The sequence below is a fragment of the Bactrocera dorsalis genome, chromosome 5 (genome assembly GCF_023373825.1).
Source record: "Bactrocera dorsalis isolate Fly_Bdor chromosome 5, ASM2337382v1, whole genome shotgun sequence".
NCBI classification, from domain to species: Eukaryota; Metazoa; Arthropoda; class Insecta; order Diptera; family Tephritidae; genus Bactrocera; species Bactrocera dorsalis.
Genome location: NC_064307.1, coordinates 25,553,056 through 25,576,938, shown reverse-complemented (window position 1 = coordinate 25,576,938; position 23,883 = coordinate 25,553,056). Strand labels below are relative to the sequence as shown.

Here is a 23,883-nt window from a genome sequence, read left to right as displayed (position 1 = left end):
TTTCAAGAGCCCATAAAGCGAAGCAATGTCACTTGGGAAATCTAAATTTCATTAAAATTTATGTTGATGTTTTAATCATACGCCATATATATATAATACTTGTATTAAGCTTCAGCCCTCACTTGTAAAGATGTATAATCGCTGAATTTATTGCAATTTATGAAGTTTTGCACTGCGAGATATGCTTTCAGTTCTTTAATCCACGAGCTCGACATTCGTTACTTTCATCAAGTCTCTAACAAACCATTCTTTCTAGAAGATTGCTACATTTATTCTGCGAGTGTGAAAAAATGAGTAATTTTCCCAAAAAGCAGTATAAGGATCTTAATTAGTACGCATTTGTTAGTATTTCGGTTTTATGCCTCAATAATGTTCAAGACGCGACGATAAAGTCAAGCACGCACAATATTGTGAAATATGTATATATATGTATACACATATATGTGTGTGTGCATATGCACATGTCTGTACGAGTATAAAAGAAGCAGGAAAAAAGAGATAATATTTAATGTGCATCCCAAATGGGGCTAAGTATTTGCGCGCGCACCTTCAGAAACCACACACAGCGGCTGCGGTCCTTCTACCTGACTAATCCGCTTATCAAATTTCAGAAGGATGAACATACAAAGGGTTTCGTCACGATCGCAATCAAAGGAGATCCAGTAGGCAGTAGAGAAGCAAAAAGAAGCAAAGGTGCATCCGCCATTTATTTGCTTTCAACTTAATCCTACTTGACAAGAGTCGAAGTCAGTGTTTCTTTGCTTCTGTGCGCAACTTTTTTTTTACTCTTTATACACACATACTTGTATGTACATATGTATGTGTGTTGCTGTTATACGTTATGTTCACGTGTAGCCTTGCCACATACTACTGTGGGTAAAAATAGTAAGACCTTTTAATTTAAATTCATGTAATAAAACTCATCTGTCGAAATATTTCTTTTCTAAGTAGGTATGACTGTCATTGACATCTGTGCCAAATGTCACATCAAAATAATTATTAATGTGTAGTAAACGCTTGTCTTTCTTGCCTTATAAAGTGCATTCGGCGCTTATTACGATGAGTGAAATTATTCAACAAAGAAGTTTCATTAAATTATGTTTACGAAATACATTTTCTGGTATCGAAATGTTCAGAAAGTTAGAAAAAGCCTTCGGTGATAAATTTTTGTCACCAGCAATTGTTTAGTACAATAAAATTGACGATGAATCAATTCCAAGACGGCCATTGATCAACATGTCAATAAAATAAAGGAATTGGTGCTTGAAAATCGACGATTAGCAGTCAAGGATCTTACTGGCATCGTTGGAATATCAGAAGGATCAGTGAAAACCATTTAGAAAGATTATTTGGGCCTCATTGGTTCCAAAATCATAAATTTTTCTCGAAAACAGCTTCGCGCTACCGTCTGAAAAACAATGTTTTCCGACAAACAGGATGTCATTAAACGCATTATTACTGGCGATGAGCCTTGGATCTTTGGTTAGGACCCGAAAACAGACAAATATCGTAGCAAAGGTAAGCCTAAGCCACGAAAGCAGGTCAAAAATCAATGTTATGTTGACAGTTTTCTTCGTTTATCGAGGTCTGGTGCACTCCGAATTTCTTCCGACCAGTCAGATGTCAACAAGGAATACTATTTAAGTGTTCGCTCGAAGTTATTCGTAAAAAGAGGCCATATGCCGACAACTCTGACGTAACCGCCTAATTTAGTCCTTGTGATTTTTCGCTATTCAGCAAACATAAACGAGCACTCCGGAGTCAATTGAAGACATTAAAGGTGAACCGCTGCGGGCATTGAAAGCCATTTCCGGAATTGACTTTAACAACTATTTCGAGGATTGGAAAAAACGTCGACACAAGTGTATTGTGGCCAAGGGGGTTTATATTGATTGAGACGACATAGATTATGAGGAATAAATTAAGAATTTTAAGATTATGAAGTAAGGAGAGCAAACTTAGCATTCACTCGGAAACTTCTAATATTTTTTGAACTCTTGCCCGCTCCATCTGCATAAGTTGACGAAACCATTAACGAACATATTTTCGACTCCTTGGTGAAATTCGCAAGGGTCGAGAAGCTGCGGCAGACCGAATACCATCCAAGGAACGCATGCACTCACTGGAATAATTTAATAATTTTGTATGGGCCCTGCGCTCCAACATTAATTAAAGTTTAAATAATTGAAAGATGAGAACATTTTCTAAAAGTTTTGAGCAGTATTTTTGTTTTATTTTATAGTAATCTTAATCTTTATACACAATTCCGCACTGTTACAATATAGGTAACTAATAAATATGATTTTATTATCGTTTATCGTCGACTTACAGTTACATAATCATTTCTACATACTAAATACACATAAACATATATTGTTACTTACTTATATAAAGTACTGCTAAGACATATCACAGCTTGGTTTAGCATACTAAATATTAAAGTTTTTAGTATGCTTTACAGTTATGTATAACTAAATAGTATATATATGTATGTATTTATCTTAAAATATGAAAGACTCACAACTTTAATCACGAACTCTAACATCAACATTACACACATTATTGCTTATATATACGAGTATTGGTTAAGGTAAGGTTACAACATTATTTTAAGGGCGATTCCTTTCATTGTCAATTAAATATTGCTTTATCATTACAGTCATTCACTTTTCATTATTTTCTTTTAATTTATTATTAAAGTTAAAACTAGGAAGGTCAAACTACCACCGAACAATCGCCTTGTAGATGACGCAACAGTTTCTTCTCTACTCAACGCTAATGTCTCACTAAATGAGCTGCGGCTATTACGCACGGACGATGCAACTAAATCGTTGCTTGAAACATCCTTTAAATTGTATGTGTCCTGTTCTTCAAAGGTTGTTCTACTATTTGCTCGTTGACTGCACAGAGTTGGTGGCTCATATGTGTCGGTTATATTAGTTGGCCAACTTGTTAAAGCGTTAGAAACCTAAAAAGAAAACAATACACGTATAATATTTATTATATATGTTAACGAAATAATCTGTATGATGAATTACCTTAGGCATTGAATTATCAATTTCGCATATAGCTTTAAAGGCACCTTTCAGTGTTATATCCTGAAACGCCTTAAACTGATTGTCCCAATCATAAGTTAATAAACGTTCTTCCAGTGTCATGCCTTTTAATTCCACAGGTAATGATATAACCACAGGATCAGAGTTGCTGTTGAACCAATAATACGCTTTAACAGTCTAATAATATAATTTGCAAAAATAAAGGACTTACGCATTTAAATATTCAATTCCAAGCGAGTGTAAAACAGTCGACAAACTTGGCGAGGAATGACATGATGTGAGCTTCTTTTGTTTTGGATAGTACAGCGCAAAAATCATACAGCTTTCCTCCTTCATAGATGGTCCACCTGAGATATTATTTCAATTGTAAAAACAGAAGTAAAGAGAATTTGACAAATTTATATACCTAAAGTGATTGCTTGGCGAGAGGATGTATCATAAACACATTCAGCTATCAATCGGTCGCCTGGAAGAGAGCGCGTAACCTGCGTTAACCGTCGGAACGCTTGATAATTCGGGTCAATATTGCTATCAGCAATAATGGGAGCCAGTTCTCGTGTTTCTCGTATCTAGAAAGACAACCATGTTATAAAGAGGCTTAACGCTTTAAGAAAACTGCTATAAAGGATCAATCATCAATGTTTTTACCTGTCGTAATTTCACTTCCACACCTATCTGGTGTGTTCGCGACATAGTGGCAAAGATATTTATACCCTCTGTTGGAAATAAAGAGCCTGTGCACTGCTCTATGCAATGGCCTTGTGAAACCACACGTTTTTGACTCGGCGGAATAATATGATGCCAGTTTGGTTCGATGCCTAAAAAATAAGAAACAGTTGTTAATATTATTATGCCACATTTCTTATTCATATTGTATTCTCACCGATAGACATTAATCCAGCATCATGCGTGCGCAAGTTTTCGGTGATATGTAACATCAAACCAGAACTATCGAACATGTGATTTATTTTGAATTGCTCAAAATCAATCTTCAAGTTATTATAATGTGTTTCCATCATAACAAAGCGCATATTATTCGTTTCTAAGGGATAGCCAACTTCAGGTGGATAGATAAACTCCTAAAATTTAAATTGTTTATTAGTAAAAGAGAAGGTTTTTTAGGTTAGGTTTGCTTACAGAATTGCCACGAGACCAAGAGGCTATATAAGTATTACATGTCTGTGAAAGCTGCGAGTTGCGTATATTGTGGCACTGCTGCCCTGGTTCATGAGCTAACGCTTCGAGTTCAGGCCCGCTTCCATGGCATTCATACAGCGTAATATATTGTAGATATTGAACACTCCAAGATGAATCGAAAATAGGCTCATACTGTATATATCAAAATGAAATATTAAAATTGTACACACAAAGTTACATAAATGTTAAATTGTAGCAAACGGAAATGCTATAATAAAGTTTGATACGTTTTATAATCAATTAATACTAACCTTAACAACATGATTTTTTTTCTTCATTTTATCCAATTTGAAGAATTTACACCATATCAAAGTTTCATCGTCGTATGGCAACTCCACTCCAGAATTACGGAATTCCAATTTTCGAGTGTTTTCTAAGCTTTGCTTAGGAATGGGACGTTCCGTTAAAACTACTGAACGCGATTGGCGCCAAGCATTTCTTATATTGGGTAAGGAACCAGGACTTACTAAACCATTCGGTGGATCGTTCTCATCGTATAAAAACATTAAACGCATAGTGTTGTTCTAAAAAGATTTCATGATTTTACTAATGAACTAAATACTAGAAGTTTAATAGGAAATCTTTATAACGAAGTACTTACTGTAATTGGTATATCATAAACACTGTCGCAGGTATCTAATTTTCGGCGAAACCTTATGATTGTATGTGTCGTGTTTTCGTACCCCTTTAGAAGTACGTAATCCTGAGAGGCATCAACTTGAGGTTCTGTAGAATTCACAGTTCTTGAAACATGGCGATCTTGGAAGAATGTCTGCCCCTTATCCACCCATCCAATAACAATGTCCGCCCCTTCTTGCCTTCCATTTCTTGAAAATCCAAATCCCACATATCCATGGGTTCGGACTTGTACTTCAAACATAGCATCCTTATCCGTGATTGTCCATAACAAGCGAAAACTATCATCTAAGTCTATAATATGATCCCACGACATGGGATGTGATTTATCAATTTCAAGTTGGGACGTCATTCCACTTATCCTCGAGTCTGCTACTTTAAGCTGTGAGAACCCATAGCTTAGAAACAGCCAGCATTGTAATGCTTTTATAACATAAATAACGGTTTGTAAATTCGCTTGTGCCATTTTCAGTGTTTTGAAAAACTTGCAGTTACTTTTCTTCTTCGACGTACTTATATTCTATGGAGCATATGGAAAATGATGTGATATCTTATTAGTTTGCATAGAGGTTTAATTTGCAGACAAGGCATTAATTAATAGTAATACTTCAAGAGATAAGTACACTACAATTAACTAAATAAACATCCAACAAGCACTTTGCTCTAAAATGCAGAGTAGCAAACCTTGCACAGTGATATCTTTAAATTGCACTTTGCAACTTACAACGAAAATTCGAAACTATATTTTAACGAGGCTACTTTTGAAGGCTACTTTCGAAAAAACTTGCCACCACTTTCTGAACCGCTGATCATTGATTAAAACCATAGCAAAGCAGTGGTCTTTTATCGCCATAACATCCATGATAAATGTACAGACTAATAATGGCTCTCACTGACATTTATTCAATGTGGGAGGTTTTGACGGTTCACTTTGGGCTTAAATGTCAGTTTAGAAATTACTATTGATTAGATAAATTTAAATTTTGGTGGTGAGATAAAATTTTAATAAATCTGCATACCGTTCGTAGACGAGTTTCCTTCATCAGTGTCTACGAGCGTATTCTTGGGTCTTTAACATCTAAATCTTTCATTAAACGGCGTTGATGTTCTGAACTACTTGCAGAGCTAATATTTCCAATAGCAAAAAATATGTTTTCTGGGTTCAAAGTGTGATATTAATACTGCAGTCAAGTCAACGATTTTCAGAAACTTATAAACATTTTTAAACCGCCTGACTTACTATACAATACACTGCATGCTCAAGAAGCACTTGTTCAAGATGGGTATAGTCTTTTGTGCACACTGCCGGTTTTGAGATATGGTACAGGAAACTCCAGATAACCTGATTCTAAATTGCCAGCAATTTGCAGAAGTATGCTCAAAGCCCTAGGTTCCACCTAAGAGAACAGGGATCACATCATCTCATTCGCGTCCAACAAGCTTCTGGAATGGTTCAGAATGCTGGATCTTTGTGACCATATCGTATATAGACGAAAATGTATATATAATTGATCTGCATGCCGTGCAGAATTGTTTTAGTTTTGTCCGTCTGTCAGTCCTACTGCAAATCTGTCTGTATATACGCGTATCAGTTACTGCTTTAAAGTAGCTCTTCATTTGTGGTTACTACCGATATCGGATCACTATACTATATAGCAGTCATACAAACTGAACGATCAAAATCAAGTTTTTGCAAAAAACCTTTTTTTACAAGATATGTTCAGGATATCGTGATCAATTTGGCATGGATTAGAGAGATTTCCATTCCAAACTCCTATAGCATATTGTACCGCTGGTATACAAAATAACGATCAAAATTAAGGTTTTGTATGGTATCTTTTGTATCTGTAAGGCGTATTTAGGAGAATGAAGCCTCTCTGAGCGCCATTCACTTGACCAAGTATCCTCTGGGTAGCCAAAAAACATCCGTTTGAAGGCGAGCGAAAATGAAAAGGCGAAACATCCCTCGGCAGTGTTGCGTGCTGGAATTGGGACCCATCACGTAAACAACACCCCCAATAAAAAGTCGGCTATAACCGCATAAGAAGCGTATTCGGTGCAACCGAAGTTAGCTTTTTTTCTTGCTTTATTGTGACATCCAACTTTCATTGTTTTTTCGGATAAACGACACCAATAATTTGTTATAGTTTTCTTTAAAGTGGCAACACCTACGTATTTCTACGATTGACATAAACACATGAAACTTTATTATATTAAGTGTATGTAGGATTTTTAAAAATATTTAAAATGTTTAAAGAATTTCTTAATTTTTTAGGCGAACCGCACTGTTATACATTTTTTTCAGATTGACATACATACGTCTTAAATTGTGAAAGCCGACGGCACAACAAGCGCGTATAAGTTGCTTAAAAATTAAACAAGTGAAGTTACTCAATTAGTTGTCAATTGAAGCCTTCGCCATCTTCACGACAATCCCAGAGCTCATAACACTTCTAACACAGAAGGTAAGCGCCCAAATCTAATGAAAGTTGAACAATTCACTAATGTACATGAAGTCATATTTATAGTTTCTGATGTCTGATGTAAAGAAGATTGAGATTTAATTGAGTAAATTACTCGGAAGTTTTTGCTCTTATTATCAGACAACAGCACAACGAGTTTCGGGTATCTAGAGTGCAGAATTATTATTCCAACAGAACTATGTATACATATCTATATGTCCCAATTCCTCAGTTTGAACTGATATTAAGAAACCTTATTTCTTTAATGACACCAATATTATAATTTCGATATTTGCGTACGCATATTTTATATACATATGCATATATGTACATATATACATATGTATATCTATATAAAACAATGTCGCTGCACCACGATGTATGCCACAAATCGAAAAATGACTAGTGCCATGGGTATCCCAGCGTGATGAACACAATACGTCGAGAACAAAGCGTACTTTCTTTTTTCCGTGGGCAGTAAGACTTTTACACACACACACATGCATAAGTACAAGTTTGGTTGCATGTGTATATGTACGAGTATAAGCATTTCTAATTTTCAGTTATATGAATGAGGCATCTCCTCATTTTGAAAGAAATACATTTCAATTTGTACACATACACACACATACTTACATCGGCTTGCATGTGAATATGCCGATACTTTTAGTTCAGCATGCTGCAAGTCAAGTAAGAGGTAAGAGGTAATAAAAGGTGCAATGATGAAACGTTGCTTAACCATTGCACTGTGCAGCTAAACAAAAATCCAGTAGCGATAGCAGAGCTGCGGAGTAGTAAAAGGAGGTGAGTAAACGTCTGTTAATGCACAGAATAGTGGCATGACACATACATATGTACATACAATGGTCACGATGTGTTAGTCCGTATATAAGCAAACTAGTCCTTCAATTTTTGAGATATGCACGTCATTTCCCCCCTCAGAAGCGATATCGGACTCCTATAACGTATATATACATATATACTACTGTGATCAAATTGATTAATTTATATTTCCCCTTTTTTGAATCGGTGTCTGTTAGTCACATCTCACAGCTTAATTTCACGACAAAATATTCAGTAATATTTGAGATACCGTCGAGAAAGTGATTTCTTCGATTTTTACTATGTCTAAATTTATTGAACAAAGAAGTGCTATAATGCACCATCTCATACTGCATCGGTTATTCGTATTATTATTATATATTGGTGCCGCAACCACCGCATTCGCCTGATTTACCTTCGTGTAACATTTGGCTTCCGAGAACACCGTTTTGACTCAATTGAAGATATAAAAGCTGAATCGAAGAAAGCTCTGATGGCCATCATGATGGAGGACTTTTCCAAGTGCTATGATGACTGGAAAATTCGTTGGCATAAGTGTATTGCAGCGGGAAGGGATTACTTTCAAGGAGATGAATTGGACAAAATTCACCTTTCAATTTGATCACAGTAGTATATACATATCATACAAGCTAAGCGATCAAAATAAAGTTCTTGTATGAGAAACTTTTTTATTTGACGGGATATATTCACGAAATTTGGCGTGGATTATTTTTTAAGGTAACACACCAATATCCGAAAAAATTTCTCGGATCGGGCTATTATATCATATAGCTTTCATACAAGTGGAGCGATCACAATAAATTTCTTGTATGCAAACTTTTTTATTTGGGATAAGTAGTAATATCATCTAGCAAAAAATATTAATGCATGTGTATTTATACACATATATGTAATTATTTTTTTATTTATCCTATTTAAAACATAACTGACATTGTACCACATATGGATGTGTAATTTTGTCAGTGTAATATTGTTTCACGTAAATAAGTGAAAACGATGGGGCATTTGATTTAAAACGAAAAAGTCGCTTTACTTAATTATTTTTTGAGTGATCCTTTCATATATGAAATGTATGTTCTATTCACCATTTACCATTTGTATAAATATTCAGACGAATTTGTATAGCTATTTCAACATATGCATATACTCGTATGTATGTATGTACATATGTGCATATGCATGAAGTAACAGTGATGTGTGCTCGCTTGCTTTATTAACGCTATTGAATAACTTAATTAATGCATTATGCAGACCCTACAGAGCGCGCATTGGCTGCGTTCATACATACATACACTTATAACTTCTGACTTTTGTTAAAAAGAATAGATTCTAAAAAGCGTAGTCTTACCTAATTCATACACAACAGTGAAGTTTTTCAGTACTCCAGCGGCAATTCCATTTATATTTCATTAAAACTTGTCGCTTCTTAAATCCAATTTGGTTGTCGTATGCATATGTATATATATATATGTATATTACTTTAAAATTTTATATCCACTTTAAAATTTATATACATATACTTTAAAATTTTAATCAATTCACTTGTTTGCAGAGCAATATTAATAACATCACAACACAATTTTTCGTTTGATTAATATCCCAACAAATCAGTTTCTTGTAGCAGTCACACCATTCTTATGTATTTATGTACAAAAACATAGCAATTTATATTTCTTCACTTCACTCAGCAAAATCACTTCTATGCGTTAACGTTACCGCGACAAACACCGTCCTAATAAACAAACAACTTTAGTAAATCGCGTTCAGAGAATGACTGAGGCAAAATCATAAATTCAATTTCTCTTTTCGTTTCGTTTCATTTTCAAATTTTCCCCCAAGTTTAAAACAGAGAACGTATAATATATTGTACGTTCTCTGCTAAAAAGGCAATATTAGCAGAACAATGTTAAAAGCGGAACACCAGAGAGCAATAGCAACGAGAAGAGAACAACAAGAGCCTCTTGTTTGAGACAACAGTGGCATAAATTCTCTGTTAAGATTACGGTTGCATAACCTTGGCCAATTTCAAATTTGCTCATACATAACAGAATTATGAACAAATCGAAACTCTAATAAAAAAATGGAATGCATTTTCCGTTGACTATGTTTCGACTCTTGATCGCTTGTATTGTTACACACTGTCGTACAGTTTTGGGTGTTATTTGTCTGATAATGTCGATATCATCTTCTAAATGCATCCCAATCACACCTAAAAGAAATGATTGGTCTCGTCTTTTTTCTCTTAATTCGCGAAGGAAACCCAATTTTATCTTGGGTATTATTTTACTCTCCCCCCCCTGGTCCTTTACATATACACATACATACATATGTATAGGGCGGGTCATCTAACGTTTTAAATTTGAGTTATCTATATTTCGACATTGGAAACGTCAAATTCCATTCGGAAAGTGACAGATATTCAGTAAAAAGTCTAAAATGTACGAAATGGATCGCTATTCACTATTCTACAGTTCGCAGATTGGGCAGAAGATCGTTTGACCGAGGCTGGTTAATTTGACCGAAAAATCATCTTTTTGGAGGAGGCTCATTTCCACCGCGATGGTTACGTTAACAAGCAGAATTGTCGCATTTGGTGCACAGAAAACCCGCACGTAACCGTCGAGAAGCCAATGCATCCAGCACGACTCACTGTATGGTGCGAATTTTGGTCTGGAACCGCCGTTCGCCGTGGTGAGCGATATCGCGCAATGTTAACCGAATTTTTCTTCAAGCAAATTGAAGAGGAAGACTTGGACAACATTTGGTTCCAGCAGGACGGCGCTACGTGCCATACAGCAAACGTTACACTCAATCTTTTACGCCCTATCTTCGAAATTTAAAATTTTATATGGCCCACCCATATTTTGTCGCCTACATAGTAATCCCCACCAGAAGTAATAAACGTATGCTAACGATTTTTCTAGACTTCGAAACACTTTTGTTTTATCTCTTCGATCGACTGAAAACGGGTTCTACGGAGCGAGAAAAAATCACAGAGATCCAAATCTGCTGAATTCGGTGGCTGATCGATGGTATTCATTGCTTTTTTGGCTTTACAATCGGTGGCAATCGTACTCGTTTTGAAAAAAAAAATCCTCTTCAACAGGACGAGTCGAGCAGGAACGCGTTTCATACCCAAAATATCCATCTAAAGCATTCAATCGGACTCGCCAGAGATGTCGAGCTCTTTTGCCATCTCCCCAACTCTTGTTTGACGATTTTCTAGCACCATATCATTCACTTTTTTAATATTTTCATCGCTCTTATTTGGCATAGTAGTTAAGGCAGTCTTACCACCTTACCAAAATACATTTATTTGAAATATAAGTTACCCGGGGAATTTAATTACAATTTCCGTGTCTTTTTTGTCTTAATATATGTAAGTATATGTTACGCCGATAGCCAGCCGGTAATTAATTCAATAATCACACATGACAGTGTTACATCCGAGAATGCTATTAGAATTAATATATTAGTTGTCGGTAAACGGCTGCATATGTACTGAATTCCAAACCACAAAGGTATTCCGGGAAATGAAATAGCTGATGAAATTGTCAAAAGTGCCATCCCTGTGGCCACTGAACCAGTACAGGAAATATTTATGTGTGTCGTTAAAAACAATACCTTATAAAATTTCCGAAAGCATTGGCAAACGGTTCAGGTGTGTTGGAATGTCTCAAGAACAACAAAGATCACCAAGATCATGAGCAAGGGTCCCGAAGAAAAACACACTCACTCTCTCTCGTCTTTATGGATGAAAACACTCCAGCTATGAAAGTATTCGACGCACTACCCGCCGGGAGAAGCAGAAGAAGAGGAAGACCTACACTCCGTTGGAGAGATCAGGTGGAGAATGACCTGGCTGCACTTGGTATATTGAATTGGCCCCAAATTGCTAAAAGAGGAAACGATTGGCGTGCTGTTGTTAACTCGGCTATAACTGCGGAAGTGGTGTCTACGCCATTAAAGAAGAAAAATATCTCGAACTGAATGCAAGACGTTTGACGGCCTAGAAAAGGATTAAAACAGGTATTCGCACTAAATATGAGCCACGGTAAGTGCGTCCGCCTGCAGTGTGACTGCTCCTGCTATCGACTAATAGTCTCAATTAGACTTCCAACCATTATTAAGAGTAAATTTAAAACTTTATAACAATTATCATCCAAATTGAAAAAAATATTGTCGGTAAAGAAGCAAGACCAATACTATTAAGCACTTAGTTAACTTAGAGAGACATCTGTTAGAGCAATTCAACTAATTTTGATATTTGTCGAATCATGCTCTGATAAGTCAAGGTAAACCTGCATACACGAAGTGCAGTCAAATGTGCAAATGCTTGTATGGGAACGCAGTATAACCGCAATTATATTCATTACATATAGAAAATGCCTTGATACATACATGTTTGTATGTATGTGAGTACGTATGAAGTAATGAATCTATCTTCATTATACTTCCCAAGAATCATCGAAATTTAGCCATTTTAAAACAGTTACACAGCTATACCTTTTTACGAAGCGGATTAAAGGCACAAAATCATCAAGGAAGGTGTGCCAAGTGAACATCTGTATCCTGGTCGCTGTACATCTTAATTTTCAGTATTGAAAAGCATATCATTTACCATTTTTTATTTATTTTGTAAAATGCCAATGCCGAAACAATGAACCACTATTTCAGTACACACGCTTAGGTAAGGTAAAGGTGCGAGTATCAATGCGATTCAATATAATTGTGCACTATAAGCACACATTCCCCTATTCGTAAGTATCCCTCTGGCAGCCACATACGTACAAATGTACCTACAACTTATGTTTACATGAAGGATTCGGATCACACATCAACGAGCATTTTTGGCTGTGGCTGTGGCTGTGATGCTATTTTCAGTAGAAAGGGCGTTGAATTGTTTCGCAGTTGTACATACTTATGTATATTTCACTAACAATATATGAGCTAGAATACTAAACAAAAAGATGTGTCAAAAGTGATATGATCTTTACGAAAAATTTAAGATATGCATATATTTTCATTTCCACAACAGCGCGTCATTTTATGAACTGTTTTTTCCAGTCCAATCAAATCTATTTGCAGATTCAGAGGCACAAATCAAGCGGTATAAATAACTTACACCTTTACCTCCGATCAGAATGAGATTTACCAAAATTTAATAATTTCCCTGTAGTTAACGGATGCATTTAACATATTGCAAGAGTTTCTCTGCACAATTCCTTGCCGGTCATGCAACAAAAGCTGTAACCTAACAAAGCAAAGATTAAGTTCGGGTGAAACCGAACATTTTCTATTAAATACTGAAGCTCACAGGCCATAAATTAGTTTCATTAACACAATTTGCTTCGTGTTAGAGATATTTACATTAAAGTCAACGTAATTAGCTCAATCTAGCTACGATTTATACTGTTCTATGCAGGACCGTACTCTTTGCAAACATCTGCCCTGCGTATCTTGGAAAAGAGAGAACCTGAAAATATACTACTATTTTCCTAGGTGTAATTTAATTAAAAAATTCGGATGTAGCCCTTTAATATCGAAATGTGAACAGTTGTCATTTCTACTGAACGTACATATGTATGTATATTTTTTCAATGCCATTTTATAAGCAGCATGTAGCGATCTGACCCGTGAAAAGACGATTGACATACACCACCTCTTCGTCTAATTCAAAGCTGCTTTGGACATCACGAAATGGAACTGCTTTTATGTCGCTATGTCTGAATTTGGTATCACCGTAAACTAAAATGGCTGTGTAAACTGACGTTAAGCAATACAAAAGCTCCGGCAGGATCGTAAAGGACCTTTTTGATGCCAAACGAGGTTTCAGACAAGGCGACTTTCTATTGTGTAACTTCTTTAATATACTCTTGGAGAAAATAATTCGAGCTGCAGAACTAATTATAGAAGGTAACATCTTCTATAAGAGCGTACAGCTGCTGGCATACGCTGATGATATTGATGGCATTGGCCTCAACAGGCAAAGCAAATGGGTCTGGCAGTGAACAAGGGCAAGACAAAATATTTCCAGTCACCAAAAAAACAGTTGTCGCACTCACGACTTGGCTTCTACATCATTGTTGACAGTCATAACTTCGAAGTCGTAAAAAATTTCGTATATCTTGAAAACAGCATTAATACCAATAACAACGTCAGCCTCGAAATCCAACGCAGAATAAATTTTGACAACAGGTTCTAATTTGGACTCAGTAGGCAAATGAGAAGTGAAATCCTCTCTCCACGAACAAAGACCTAGTTCTATAAGTTACTCTTCATTCCCTTCCTGCTATATGGTACAGAGGCATGGACGATGACAACATCTGATGAGTTGGCATTACGAGTTTTCAAGAGAAAGGAAAACATTTTAAATGCAGAATTACTTTTATTCGGGTGTTATATAGACTACATATCCAACATACATATGTACAATACAAATAAATTAATGTCAATTTCCCCACACAGAGTTAATTTTGTTAAACTGATTTTGAATTATTTTTGTTTAAAAAATAGAACTGTGTTTACGTGTTCATTTATATTATTTATAATTATCTATATATTATATTTACATATATACATCTTCAGCTCAGTGAACATAGGGATCACATATGGACATATGTACATATATGCATATACATATACAATATCAACTGACGCATGCAACAATTGTTTACTCCATCGGGTCGCACACAAATTGAAACACTTCAAGTGGTTGGCAACAGATTTATTAGTAATTAAGCGCCAGTAAAGTAAGCAAATACAGGTTTTGCCTCTTCTGGGCTCGAATTACACGCCATAATATTCAATACCCTTTTGAAGTGGAAAGGCAATAACAACAACAACACTGTAACATGATACGTAATGTAGTTTTTGTTTGTAGAAATATCTCAATATTTAGATGGTGACTACAAAACGGTGCTCTGCCTCATGCAACTAATGAAAGGCATCGCTTTAACTGATTGTCTTGCTTTGCGCCAATTGAAAGGACCACCTTAAAAACCAAAATTCAGTTTATATTAAATAATTTTTTAGAACTATTATTATGCCTGTACATAACTAAGGGTAGGTAGGGGGCATATTTTCAGGTGTTGATAAGACTTTATATTAAATAATGGATCAAAGCCGGGAAAATATATTGAGGTATTGACAAAAGTTTATATTAAAAAACTTTACGAAAGAATTCCAGAATTACAATCAAATTTAGTAATTTAGTAAGATTTATTGTGGGTCATACACTCACATAGATTTTGTTTCTATGTTTTACTTCGTGTCAGCTAATGTTATATTAAACTCATCCGCAAATAAGACATATCAGTCATAAACTCATACCAAGAGGATAAATATAATATATTGAGTTGAAGTGGAAAACATCACTTTATTAAACCGATAATATCTATTTCTTACATTACTACAAGGATATGCATACACTTGATCTCCTTTTTGCACGGATTTCCTTATCGTAATACCAGTTTCAAATTGGCGACGGAATAATTTCCTCAACTTGGACCCAAATTTGAAACTTATTGTTATTTTATCATTCTCACAATATTTTTTGTTTGTTCCTTTCAACAGTAATACGTACATATGTACGTATGTATATAATGCCATGGTTCGAATAGATACATAGATTTACATGAAAAATTACATTTTTCTACACGATTTTCTTTTTTTGTACATAGTATTTTTTTAAATATTTTCTAATAGTGAGGTTTATATAAAAATCTGATTTTTTTGCGCGAGAATTTTTTTTTTTTTTTTGAGGATGGAGCTCACAACGTCCGGTCTTTGACCAAGTATCCTCTGAGTAGCCTAAGAACATCCGTTTGAAAACGAGCTAAAGTAAGAAGGCGAAACATACCCTCCACAGGGTTGGGAGTCGGGTTTGGGACCCGCCACGTAAATAACAGTACCAATGAAAAATAACGACAAGCTTCGGATGAGAGACCCCTCTTTTGATGACGACCATGCCAAACGAATTAAGGACTACGATTTTAGGACATGCAGCTGGAATGACCGGTCCTTGTGGCATTTACTGCAGTGGCCATATAAAGGAGATGTGCGTGCGCTCCGAGGTCCTAACATCGACTCGGACCTCTACCTTGTTGCAGTCAAGATACTCACCCGCCTCTGTGCAGCAAAAAACGCACGTCAACAAACACAAGGAAGGTTCGACGTCGAGAAGCTGCAATCACAACAGACAGCAAATCGATTTTCTACTCGATTTACACTCCTGCTCTCTGAGAGCACTCGTCAACAATTCAGTATATTGACCGATTCCAAGAGCATACTAAAATTATTGGGGGAACATTTCTCCAGCCTGCTGAATGGCAGTGAAAGTACATGGCCAGGAGAAGGCGAACCCGACTCCCCAATCGATGACGATGGAGCAGACGTTCCATTGCCCGACCAAGAAGAAGTTCGATTAGCAATTACCCGTCTGTACCAAAACAAAGCAGCGGTGGTCGATGGTTTGCCGGCCAAGCTATTCAAACTGAACTGATAAGGAGCATGCATCAGGTTCTTTGTAGAATATGGTCGGGCGAAAGCATGCCCAACGATTGGAATTTATGTGTACTCTGCCCAATCCACAATGAAAAAGAACAACAAGACCCCACAATCTGCACCAACTACCGTGGGATAAGCCTCCTAAACGTCGGGTATAAGGTTAAGGTGAAAGATTAAAGCCCACCGTCAACAAACTGATTGGACCTCGTCAGTATGGTTTTAACCCGGGAAAATCAACAACCGACCAGATGTTCACCATGCAGCAAATTTTGGAAAAGACCCGTGAAAGGAGAATCGACACACACCACCACTTTGTCGATTTCAAAGCTGCTTTCGACAGCACGAAAAGAGCTGTCTTTATTCCGCGATGTCTGAATTTGGTATCACCGCAAAACTAATACGACTGTGTAAACTAACGTTGAGTAAGACCAAAAGCTCCGTTAGGATCGGGAAGGACCTCTCCGTGCCGTTCGATACCAAACGAGGTTTCAGATAAGATATTGATATCACCGGCCTCAACACCCGCGCCGTTCAGACTGGACAAGGAAGCAAGGCAAATGGGTCTGACAGTAAACGAGGGCAAGACGAAATATCTCCTGTCATCAAACAACAGACCGTTGGCTCTCACGTCACTGTTGACAGTCACAACTTTGAAGTCGTAGATAATTTCGTCTATCTTGGAACCAGTGTAAACAATGTCAGCCTGGAAATCCAACGCAGGATAACTCTTGCCTGGCAATTGAGAAGTAAAAAAAAAAAACTTTATAAGACAGTCTTAATTCCCGTCGTGTTATATGGTGCAGAGGCTTGGACGATGGCAACAACTGATGACGCAATACCCGCCTGGGGAAGCAGAGGAAGTGGAAGGCCTCCACTTCGTTGGAATAACCAGGTGGAGGAGGACCTGGCTTCGCTTGGAATATCCAGTTGCCGCCACGCGCTGTTGTTAACTCGGCTATAAACGCGTAAGCGGTAGACACCAGAAAGATGAAGAAGAAATTTATCGTTAATGTTTGGGTGTACCTGATCTTTTCATGACTTGTTTCTTGATAAAGAATACTCCTTTGACAAACCCTTTTGTTATTATTGCGCAATTTATCTCAAGTCTACTAACTCTGCTCTAAAATAGAGTTAGTAGGTACATTCACAGAAATGTTAAACACAAGAAGAAGGGTCGCTGCTGTGGATTTTGTGAGAGTGAGTGTGAATACATCACATACATACATATGTGTATATGGGTATGGGCATGTGTATACACTTCAACATAGAAATGCATTTCATTTGAATAGAGATGTTGTTTGACTTTTGCTTATCCCTCACAGTAGGTGCCTACTCCCTTTGTCCCGTATTTTTAAAGGATCACAGTCCAAGATCACAAGCGCGTATGTATACATACATATGTATAAATATGTTATATATGTACAAAACAATATCATTGTTTCGAAGTGCTTTGTCCTATTTTGTTTTTCGTTACCCAAAGTAGCAGGAAACAAAAAGTGAGGCAACATGACAATATTTCGGTGGGGCACTTATTTGTATTCTTAACAAAATTAAGTTGCCAAAGGAAACAAAATCTATGTACACACGTGTACATACTTATGTATTACATTCGATGTCATACAGTTTTCTAAAAATGTGTCATAAATCAACGCCTGAATAGGTGCATTTAAGTAAGGATGCATGTTAAGTGATTTGGATTACTTACATCATAAGAATGTTAAACCAGTAAGGAAGGGCTAAGTTCGGACGTAACCGAACATTTTATACTCTTACATCTTCCGAGTGTCTAAAATGGAGAAATATGTACCTTCCTTATTCGACAAAATCGTGAAAGAATTACAATAAAATTTGTATCTTGTTTTCATTCACGGAAGCAATCGCACCGTCAACCAGCAAACCACTTCATTTGTTTGCCCTCAAGCGGCTTTCTGCGACAATGATAAAAATTATAATAAAGGGTGACTCAGTTCGATTATTATTGATTATTGATTGCATTATGCCAGGACTCGGCGACGGAATCCCTCTCTCTCTCCAACCAAGAACCCATGACGAATTTGCCCTTCTTTATATGGCCATTGTAATAAATGCCACAAATACCTACTCGTCTCAGACCGTCCCATCGCATTTCTTGGACGACGGTGATGTCTTACGAGGATACCAACCAGCTGGGCAGAGGTACCTTCCCAATTAAGTGATAAGACATTCCATGCTCTTAAATCGTAGTCCTTAACAAGTTTGCAGGGGTCATCATCAAAAGGGCCGAAATTTCTGAAATAAAATTTTGCTCTCGAAATTGGATGTTATGTTCTTAAAGTAAAAAAAATACCCACCTTTTGTCAACAACAAGATTTGAAGAAAATCCAGTCCGCATAAAACTAAAATAAGTGTTGTCAAAATCATAGTAAAAAAGAGCAAAATCAATACTTTTATATCAACCAGAAGAATTATGTTTGAATTTAATCATAACTTTGGTGTGGATGTGTCTAGAAAGTTTATAGGCAATTGTGTTAAATAAACTAAAGTACTAACTTGCAGGGAGAAACCACTGAGGCCCACAAAGACTAACCAGCGGAATTTTGGAAGAACGGGCTTTGCCGTGACGAAACCAAGATAAATAGGATGGAACCAGATGGAAAAACAATTGTACTTCGTCCACAAGGTCAAACTCTTAACTCTAGGTGCACCAAAACACCATTAAGCACAGTGGTGGAGGTATTTTTGTCGTTTTTTCTGCTATCAAGCGTAAAGTCTATTTTTATATAACATCCCAACGGACGCAGAAACAAACACATACAAACCGTGCACCTCTTAAGCCCAATGTGTAAGAAAGGGATGAACAATCACATGAACAAAACAGTTTCGGCTAGAACTGTCAATTGGGCCTTTGCAATCACTGAATCGAAAGCAGTTTTGCCACACAGTATATTAAGCTCAGAAATTCAGAATGATCCATAGAACATTTCCCGCATATGCGATTTTATAGAAAAAACAAGTAAGGAAGAGCTAAGTTCGGGTGCACCCAAAAATTTTATATTTTGCTAGAATCAAAACCAAGAAAATTCATTAAGGAGCAAGCCGTCAAGCAGAGAATAGAATCCAAGCAATTATACTAGTATATGCAGTTGAACAGTTGTAGAGTTCGGTCTTTGTTCGTCGATAGAGAAATTTACTTCTCAATTGCCTACTCAGTCCAAAGTAGCACCTGTTAGCAAGACTAGTTCTGAGTTGGATTTCGAGGCTGACATTGTTGTTAATGCTGGTTTCGAGATAGACGAAATTTTCTACCATTGTTAGGGAAAAATTATCCCGAATTTCAATTTTATATCTCAGTCATTGACCGTTTTTTGCGGTAAAAGTAAACTTTAGGTACTGGTTTCCAAATATTCGGTACCTAGGGGCTTGAACAGTTTAATGAATTTGAACAATTTGTGGTCATAAGGTGGAACACCCTAAAGGGTACGGATCGCGCGTACCTATCACTATATATTTGTTAAGAGATTGTAACGTTACAATAACACATGCCAAATTTCATGAACATACAATATATATTTTTCAATAAAAAAGTTTTCTTTCATGAAATAATCGAATTGTTTCCAGTACCCAAATGAATTGTATTATTACTTATCTTACAATTTTTGAATTTGTAAGCATATTACAGTTTCATTTACCATTCCAAATACCTTTACTTACCAGTGGCATCACTAAATCTGTCTAACTAATGTGGACACTGCTTGCTTAATAACGAGTGTCGCTACGGTTACAAATGAACTTAGTTATTATTTTATCAATACTTCCCCAACATTAAAATTTAACCCGAAAATAAAGTTGTCAAGAAATAAATCTGAAACTTTCTGCCATGAGTAAATTAGAAGATATATTGGCAAAGAAGAAAACGGTTGTTCCTGTACTTGATCTAAGTAAGAACATCGCTCAGACCAAAGAAGAATTTAAACGACTAATGGAAAAAGTGCCCGATTATAAAATGCGTCCAATCAAAGTACGTGCCGATGAAATAAAGATTAAAGAGAAAGATTTCTCTTTCAAGATATCGAAGAGAGAGGTCAGAAAACTATCAAAGCATAATGGCGAACGGGAACCGATTTATACATACGCCGATCCTATACCGTCCGAAATGAAGGATGTACCTATAATGGACTTGTGCTCAGTACCAATCGACTGGAAGATGCTTACCACATTGCGACCGAAGTCTAAGCAGGAAGAAGAGTACTTTAGTCGCATGACGGAAATGGCCAAGTTGCAATTGAAGACTGAAATGCGCGATCGCAGAGATTTCATTCTTAATAATTGCGTAAAAAAGAATAAAAACAAATCTGGCATTGTAGAAACTAAGTTGGCAACATGTGCCGAATGTGGACAAGAAATGTGTTGTGGTATACGAAAATTATTTTTTGAAGGAATTATTGAGGATTATGATTATTTATGAAATATTTTCCAGGCAAGGCTTGCATGGACTTCAATTATGATTTATTTGTGCGTATTGAACCAAAAATCTCAAAGCCGAAACCACCCGTAAATAACACAAACAAAGGGAAATTGTCTGGACGGAAATCACTCACGAAGAATGGGGGGAAAAATAAAGCAAACAAGAAGCAGAAGCCTCCTTCTGCCATGCCGATGGCTTAATAGCAAACAAAATATACTGCATGCTCAACCTTTATACCTTTAAAACATCGTTTATGTTTATTATATTTTATAGTATTGCCACCTTTGTTGACCAAGATGGTATCCGAAATTTTGTTCGACAAATCGTGGCCTAGTAAGAACAACTGTTAAGATAAGTGGAATGTTAATAAAAAAAAAAACAATATGTAAATGTGAGTCCGATATTAGTTTAGGTTAGGTTGCTCTGGCTGGCTGTCACGCTATACATACGTAGACCTACAGATCCTTTGTAATGTTAGATATGAGTCCATTTTTAATACGAACTGAAGTTTCCATCAAGCAGAACGACAACGCTTTATTGCAAAATTTTATAGAGACTAGATATCTTATTGTTATTCTTCAACCAGTCCCTTGAACTGCGAAACTATTAGATATTTAAAATGAGTTTTAGATAACATAAGGCTGGTCAGATGCATAGAAGGTGTTCCAGCGTCTCTCTCAACCTTACAATTCTTACAATTTTTACATTTTTACATCTTTACTAATATCCATACGACTCTGCAATCTTTTCGAGACCGTGTGGTTAAAACGCATATGCACCGCTGACTGGCACATAATCTTGGAGATCCTGCATGCTCTGAAGGCATTCCATCTCATCAGCGTCAGTCTTTTAAGAAATTCCGTTGTGTATCGTTTTTGCTTATATCCTAAACTGATTAGGTAGCCGAGCGAATAACACTTTTGGCAATCTCATCGGCTCTTTCGAGTCCCGGAATGATCTTGCGGCCTGAAGCCAGTGTATATGCGCCCGCTTTCCGACACCGACTATATGTACTGCCTCTCTGCATCTAAGGACATTCTCTGAAGTAATGCGATGTGAGATTATTGCCTTAATTGCTATCGTGGTACATATTGGTAGTTTTTATATTCTTACAACATGTTGCTACAGATTATAAAAGTTTTGTTCTCCTAACGGTTGTACGTATCACCTAAAACTAAGCGAAACATTTATAGGATACCGACAAGAATTATGAATTGAAATCCAGACGACGCACATAAGAGCATTTTCCTTCAAAAACCGGACAAAAATGAAAATTACAAACTACAGCGGTGCTACTCAAAATTGATTATTTTTAGTACCTAAGTAACCGTTCTACAATGAACCGATTAAATGAATGATCTTCAGCACGCTATATTGTCGCACAAGTAGTCGGAACCTAAATTTCGTTCAGAACGCACGAGCTTTCAAAATTATTTTATTTATTGGGTCTGCTTTTTCTTAAAGCCTAACAATAAGTTACAAAGTCTTAAATCTAATTAAAAACTACACAGGCTCAAGCAAGTGATTGAGCTGTTTTGGTGATACGCCGCTCTTTAATACGCAGGCATATCTCTTCTTTTAAGCCGTGTTAGAAATGTACCAAAGCATTAGCCAAAGAGACATTTTTGATAGTAATCTCGGAGTTTGATATACATAGAAGACTAATTTGGTCTGTATGAAGACGGCTGTGTTAATCTTTCTTTACCTTGGATACCAATCCGAACTTTATGGAATTGCATTGAGAGCAAAGATGTACCATCTGAACACGTGATTAGTTAACTAAGCATTTTTGGGGAAATATTATCCTGTCCCTGTATCCATATTTTTTGCATTAGGTCTTTGATGATACCACAGTTCAGAAAGTGCATACATCCAAATTGAGCGACTCTTTAGACCGCATTGGGTAATATTTAAAGCTTGTTGTCTTTAGGCAAATTGGTTTGGAAATACCTTTTTTATTTGTAAAAGCCAATTTAAGTTTGCCCTCGTCACTTCATACAATTTCCTACCCAGAGGTCTCGTGTTGGCATGTTGGAGTCATTGGTGCCTTCTGGACTTTTAGGTGAATACCAAGGATATGTTGCTTTTTTCGATTTGAGGTACTATAAATATTGGTTTTTCATTCTTCCGGCACATCTTTGTCTTAGCGAAAATGTTTTTTTTAATATGTACGTACTTAGCACTTCTGTTTCTTGAAGCTGAGTGGAAGGTTTATACGCCAGTTCACGTTTTGCACTCTTCGACAGCAACTTAAGAGATTCGCGAATATTCTGATGTTCTGAAATTGCAGTGTTTTTTTTTACGTGATAGCGTGTCATCTGCAAAAGTTGAAGTTGAAATATTTTTTAGGGATTCTGGACAGATGTATCTTATATATGACTTGCTAGTCACGTGTTTCTTAATAACACTGCCCTGGGTTCGTAGATGGGCGTAAGTGGAACACTACATCAGATCCCGAAACGCCATTACAGAACATATAAAGGTCATAAATAAGACTCCAATGTTTTATACAATTCTAAAGGTAGAATTTTTTTAATCACATGTGGGCCAATCAAAAAGACCTTCGTGCCACACCTTATCGAACGTCTGTGCTGAATTCATCTAAAATATTGCTGAATCATCATTGCTCAAATTCTTTGGAAATCTCGTTAATAATTCTATAAAACATCGACGACATTGACATAGTTTCAGCACGAAAACCGAAGACAGCGGCTACGCTGGGTTCATGTTGTCCGGA

At 36.5% G+C, this 23,883-nt stretch overlaps 2 protein-coding genes across 2 annotated transcripts; one reads left to right on the top strand and one right to left on the bottom strand.

Moving 5' to 3' along the window:
• Nucleotides 1-2,200: 2,200 nt before the first annotated feature.
• Nucleotides 2,201-9,970, bottom strand: LOC105225579 (MOXD1 homolog 2). The gene is made up of 10 exons (XM_011204110.4): nucleotides 9,543-9,970; nucleotides 4,855-5,409; nucleotides 4,505-4,777; nucleotides 4,194-4,385; nucleotides 3,940-4,135; nucleotides 3,705-3,874; nucleotides 3,463-3,625; nucleotides 3,268-3,403; nucleotides 3,039-3,204; nucleotides 2,201-2,968 (listed from the first exon to the last, which is right to left on the bottom strand). Exons 2-10 carry the CDS (start codon nucleotides 5,353-5,355, stop codon nucleotides 2,684-2,686), a joined length of 2,082 nt encoding a protein of 693 aa, XP_011202412.2. The 5' UTR covers nucleotides 5,356-5,409; nucleotides 9,543-9,970; the 3' UTR covers nucleotides 2,201-2,683.
• Nucleotides 9,971-20,464: 10,494 nt separating this feature from the next.
• LOC105225627 (uncharacterized) lies at nucleotides 20,465-21,539 on the top strand. The gene is made up of 2 exons (XM_011204176.3): nucleotides 20,465-21,093; nucleotides 21,159-21,539. The coding sequence occupies exons 1-2, from the start codon at nucleotides 20,559-20,561 to the stop codon at nucleotides 21,344-21,346; spliced, it is 723 nt and encodes a 240-aa protein (XP_011202478.1). The 5' UTR covers nucleotides 20,465-20,558; the 3' UTR covers nucleotides 21,347-21,539.
• Nucleotides 21,540-23,883: the final 2,344 nt, after the last annotated feature.